Genomic DNA, 6,000 nt, shown 5'->3' with positions numbered 1-6,000 from the left:
ACAAGTTTTCAAGTCAGCAAACGCCCACTTTGGAATGCGAGGGGTAATTAACTGTGATAACTTAGCCCGTATTATTTCTTCTCGGCTGTAAAAAAAAAATAAAAATTCGGCTAGCCTGGGCACCCCAGAATGCACGTCCGGGACACCATTCCCAGTCACATTCCCTCCCCCAGCTGTAATAACACTAGAACCAGGATAGCATTGTGTAAACACTAATTTGAATACACCATGCACCAGGACCCGGATCTCTCGCGTGACATGAATGACGTGGACAGTGTGTCATAACACAGACAACACAGGCAGTCTGTGCAAATTGCAAACTTTAGCTTTAGTTGTTTTTGTGCACTGGTTCTTGTTTTGCGACGAATGCCGGAAGGGAAGCTTGGATATACAACATAGCCTGACAGTCATCTGTCATATCACACCGAAAGGACATTTGTAACATCCCCATGTAAGTTGACGTGCTGTTTTTTTTATCCTATGTTTATTATTTTGATTGTTGATGTACGTGTGTGTCCTGGCTGGCTCCCAGAATTGTTGTACTGTGTAACTGAATAATAAGGAATGCACTGGCCACTGAACTTAAACGCAAGGAAAAGTGAAGCTTCACAAGTGAAATGAGTTTACTGTATTCATTTATTTATTTATTTATTATTTATTATTTTTTTACTTTTGTTGCTGTAGTTTAAACCTGGGCTCAGCTCCCTTCATTTATTTGTATGTATTATTTACGTACACTACAATCTAGCAGCATTTCCTTGTTTGCGGTTGCAATTCAAGTTCATATCAGAGAAATGTGATGTGATGTGATTAAATTACTAGCAGATTTATTATCTATTTGCAGTACCTGTACCATTGAAACAAAACGAAATTAAATGGACCGCACATGCAGCCCATTCATTATTCCTGGTTACACTTCATTAAGGGGACGATTTGGGTTACTGTAGGCTACCAATACCCCCAAACCACCTCTGTGCTTTACCGGTGCATGAATCTAGCCATGGGTTCCTTGGGTACTATAAAGCATATAAAAGTGTGATATAAGACAGTGAAGCATACTAAAGAATAACGAAGCACTGTAAAGCATATAAAAAACAACATGGCAAACCACAGCAAATGCAAAGTAGAAGGATGGGAAAGCATGGGGAAATGCAGAATTACCAGGCAAATGTAACACTGTAGACTTTTATAAGGGCTGATGAAATCCAGGGTGTTTGCTGTAAAATGCACCCATATTATTATTATTATTATTATTATTATTATTATTATTATTATTACATTCCATAGCAAGTGGACTAAAACAAAAAGTTTGATGACTCTGAAGTCAGGAATTTTGTTATTTTGGTGATATTTATTTTCAAAATTCTAATTAAAATCTACAAGTCAAATGCCTAAACCACAAACTATGTAACTAATGATTATTGAGACAGGGCCTAAAGCTTTTGGCCTCAATGGTTTTTGGCCTCCTTTCCCTCACAATTCCAGGGAAGAATTGTATTGGGATTATATTCCTCATGAACCCCAGCACTAAGAATACAGCCACCACCTTTGTTCCACTACCTAATGTACAGTGCGCATTGATTCTAGAGTAGACACTGACGTGTCAGACTTGGACTAGTGCAAAAAGAGTGGTACACCCACTCCAGCTAGAAGCCATACCATTGCAAGTTAAGATCCCTGTGCACAAAACTATGATTTTATTTAAAGACTTTTTTTTTTTTTTTTTTTGATTCATGCATAAAAACTGAAGAAATTGATTAAGCACAGTATTAAGAAATGTACATTTCAATTGAATTAGTGCTGTGTCTGTTAAAGTAGCAAAACATGTGAGTGCCAGAATGAAGAAAAAGTAAAGAAAAACATGCATAAAGGACATCTCTGAATTATTATTATTATTATTATTATTATTATTATTATTATTATTATTATTATTATTATTATTACAACAACAACATTTTATTTATATAGTGCCTTTCATAGCAAGTATCCCAAGGCACTTTACAAGATTTAAACAAACAAAAACAAAAAGTACAATTAAGTACAGTTAAATACAATTAAAAGCCAGTTTCAAATAATAAGTCTTTTAAAGAAGTTTTAAAAATTTTTTTAATATAATTTGGCAAGGAGTTCCAAAGTCTGGGTGCATAAACAGAAAAAGCCCCGTCACCCTGAGTGCGAAGCCTGGAGCTGGGGACAAGCAACAGACCAGCCTCAGAGGAACGCAGGAGCAGGGACATAGGGAGTAAGCAGGTCAGGAATATATGAAGGAGCAGTGCCATTTAGAGCTTTATAGATTAGCATTGCAATTTTTAAATCAATCCTAAAGTGAACAGGCAACCAATGGAGTTGACATAGTACAGGTGAAATATGATCACGAGATTTTGATCTTGTTATGATACGAGCAGCAGCATTCTGGACATATTAGAGCCTTCTAAGAGTATTATTAGGAAAGCCACAGAAGAAAGCGTTGCAGTAATCCAATCTCGAGCTGATGAGTGCATGAACTAACCTTTCTGCACCTACTGATGATAAAAAAAGATGTAAACGGGCAATATTGCGGAGGTGAAAAAAGACTGTCCTAACAACACTGCATACGTGAGGTTCAAAGGTTAAGGAGGAATCTATAATAACACCCAAGTTCCTAATCCTAGAACTGACTTTAACATCGGAACCATCTAATGACAGTGAGGAGAAAGTAACTCTACGCAAATTTTGGTCCAGTGGTTAAAGTAAAGGGCTTGTAACCAGGAGGTCCCCAGTTCAAATCCCACCTCAGCCACTGACTCATTGTGTGACCCTGAGCATGTCACTTAACCTCCTTGTGCTCCGTCTTCCAGGTGAGATGTAATTGTAAGTGACTCTGCAGCTGATGCATAGTTCACACACCCTAGTCTCTGTAAGTCCCCTTGGATAAAGGCGTCTGCTAAATAAATAAATGATAAATAATACTTATCATCATTTATTTCTTAGCAGACGCCCTTACCCCGGAGCGACTTACAGTTGTATACAAAAATTACATATCAAGAATTACAGTACAATTAAGAGCAAGATACAAAATACAGTGTCTTCAGTCCTAATAAGAACAAAATATAAAGAACAAGTATGGTTAAAGAATAAGCATTTGAAACGTTTAACATTGCTGTTCTCATATTGCTTTCAAACACTGTGTTTTAAAATAAAAATATGTTTGTATGATGTGTGTTGCTTTCAAACGCTATAATTTGAGACATGCAAATTTGCACACCAAAGGTAAGATTAAAAAGTGATTTAATTAACTTTGTGAATTTAAAGCTGTAGTGCCTCATATTGTCATTTATAATCTCTTGTGAAGTTGTAAATTCTCATTGTAAAGGCACGCTTGTGGAAAGTTACTGATAATGACACATTCCTTATTTGGGTGTGATATATGGAGGTTGTCTGTTTTGTACTCTTCTGTTGCAGTCTCTTGTAGTAATAGCAGAGTTGGGGTCATTCCATTTCCTTTTATATAATTACAATTCCTATTCCATTTTACGACATGGTCTGAGGTTTATGCCATGGGCTTTATCAGGTTACCTGACAAGTTCATTAAGTTGTATGCAGTATTTGTTTGCTCAATAAAGCCTTTGTTGTAAAGTGCTTGGAATAGGAATTTGAATTAAAAGGGAATTGGGATTAGAAATTTAATTGGAATTGAAAAAATGGAATTTACCCTACCTTTTGAGTAATAGGCCTATGTCTTATTAGCATGGTGTGTGTGAATTGCCAATTGTGAGTATATTTATTAGAAGGACCAAGAAAAGGTACAGGAGGATACCAAGCTGTAATGGACAAAAGTTGCAAAAGAAAGAATTGTTGCAGAATGATGTAACCATAGGCCAGGTATAAAAAGGATTATTTCGAGTCTTTGTTAGACCAGAGGAAGAAATGAAGACTACACACTGTTATTTACTGTTATTTACTGTATGTGCACTAATTCATTTTTTGTATTGCATGCTGATTTTGATGTATAATAAAGCACCAGTATTAAACTGACTAATTGTTGTATTGAGAGAATCAGTCTGGGTTAATCCAACATAAGGCTCATATCAGCAAGCCAGTTAACAGTACCATATTGTTTTTGCATTCAACACTGAACTTGAATACTGGAAGCAGTTTTATTTCTGTGCTCAACGCTATGCTCATTTTTATTTCTGTGCTGGCTCATTTTTACAACTGAACTATTTGTAATGTTTGAAGTAAAAAAATAAATAAATAAGTTTGTTTGTTGTATTGATTAATGGCACTTGTAAGCTTGTAACTTGCTTAGAACTTGAAAGTGTAAAAAAATGTATTTTCACTAATATTTCAATATTATTGTGATTATTATTGTTAATATTATTCTACAGTAGCTTTATGTTTCGTGGATGTTGTTGAGCAAAGTGTATTTGATATATGACAGTGTATTGCTGTATTTAATGAAGTTGTTGTAGCTACGTGTGGAACAAGTGTTTTGTTATAGCCATAGGTTCGGTAATCTTCCAAGAGAAGGGGTAATGCTGATGTTCAGGTATTACTTGTAATGGTTAGGTAGTAGGAAATAATAATGATAATAATAACGAGTAAACAATAAAATAGTTTAACAATCGTGTTTGTAAACAAAGACTATATTCCTGCAGGTTAAACAAATACGTATTACTGAGAAGAAACATGTAATGTAAATTATATGAATGTTTATTGTAAATGGAATGAATGTTAAATGGATTCCAGGTATAACCGGTTATTGAATCATTAATTAATTATTATTTAATGCCATGGCTTTCCATAGCAGGAGTATTAGGTGGTCAGTTGCGAGCTTGTCTTGTGAATGCCAGTCATTGTATGTACAACCTGTTAGTCATTTGCAATCTGAGTGATGTATCCATTACGAAAATAGATATTTATACCTGTGAACACTAGCAAGTTGCTATTTGCTGCTTTGTAAATACCTCTGTGTTCTTGAGAGAATAATGTGATTGTGGGTGGGGGTAAGCTCGGACCGTCACCCTGTTACACACCATAACATTAAGTCAAAATAGTCAATAATATGTTTTTATATATATACTATAAAATTGCTACTGTGCTGCATTGAAAAAATATATATTAATAAGAAACATCTGCTACAAATTAAGGATTACTGTATATCCCGGTAGCTCTTCCATTCTGAGTTCAGGCTATTGTTCCATTAAAACATTTTAAGCCTGCTTTTCAGTCACATACTGTATGTGAACGCGCAAAGGCACTTAAAGTGCAAATATGAACGGAGTTGCAGACCGAAATACACGGCGGCCTTGGGCCAGCACATTAGTGTGAACAGAGTCTTTGATGTTTTACTGTGCTAGAGAGATGGTAAAATTCTGTTTTTGTGACATAATGTCTGTACTGTACCTTTAGACCAGAGGGATAAGAAAAGTACTTTGTTTCCATACATTCATTAGTCCATTTTTTTCCTTTCGATTTTCTTCCTTTTCAGCCTTGAGAGTGTTCTGTTTGTTGCAGTGTAATGTAGCAATTTGCATGTGGTTGTGTGATGTAGACAGATACATTTGAATGATGCAAATATGGCTTCTTTTTGTTTCAGTTGTTGATGTTGAATATGTGGCATAAAACTGTGCGAATGTGTACTTGACAAATGAAAGCCTGGTAAATCAGCACCATAACAGTCCCAGAGTTTGATTACAGTATTTTCTTTTCTGATTTTTTTTTTTTTTTAAATCTTCACATTTTAATTACAGCTAAGGAAGTAGACTGCAGCCATGGCAGAAGGAGGATTTGACCCATGTGAATGCATCTGCTCTCATGAACATGCTATGAGAAGACTCATTAACTTGGTAAGAGCCACTTCCAATTTTATATTTTTTAAAATAAGTGGTCAATTCCAGCTCAGGTGTACCAGGCTCCTGAGAGGGGTTCACTCCATTTGTGGTTGATGATACATTAATCACAAATGATTCAGAAAATGGTGCCAGGACGGGTATCATGGATACAGTGATGATAAATGTC

General features: G+C 35.6%; 1 protein-coding gene across 1 annotated transcript in view; it reads left to right on the top strand.

Annotated features, from left to right (window-relative positions):
• LOC117420566 (small integral membrane protein 14-like) overlaps positions 1 to 6,000 on the top strand; it is a 29,122-nt gene continuing 23,122 nt past the window's right edge. The window contains exons 1-2 of the mRNA XM_034034038.3: positions 1 to 451; positions 5,733 to 5,828. Coding sequence (XP_033889929.1) covers positions 5,754 to 5,828 — 75 coding nt within the window. The 5' untranslated portion in view covers positions 1 to 451; positions 5,733 to 5,753. The remainder of the gene's footprint in view (positions 452 to 5,732; positions 5,829 to 6,000) is intronic.

This window comes from Acipenser ruthenus, chromosome 1 (assembly GCF_902713425.1).
Source record: "Acipenser ruthenus chromosome 1, fAciRut3.2 maternal haplotype, whole genome shotgun sequence".
NCBI classification, from domain to species: Eukaryota; Metazoa; Chordata; class Actinopteri; order Acipenseriformes; family Acipenseridae; genus Acipenser; species Acipenser ruthenus.
The sequence above is the reverse complement of the archived record's forward strand: the minus strand, read 5'-3'. Positions and strand labels throughout refer to the sequence as shown.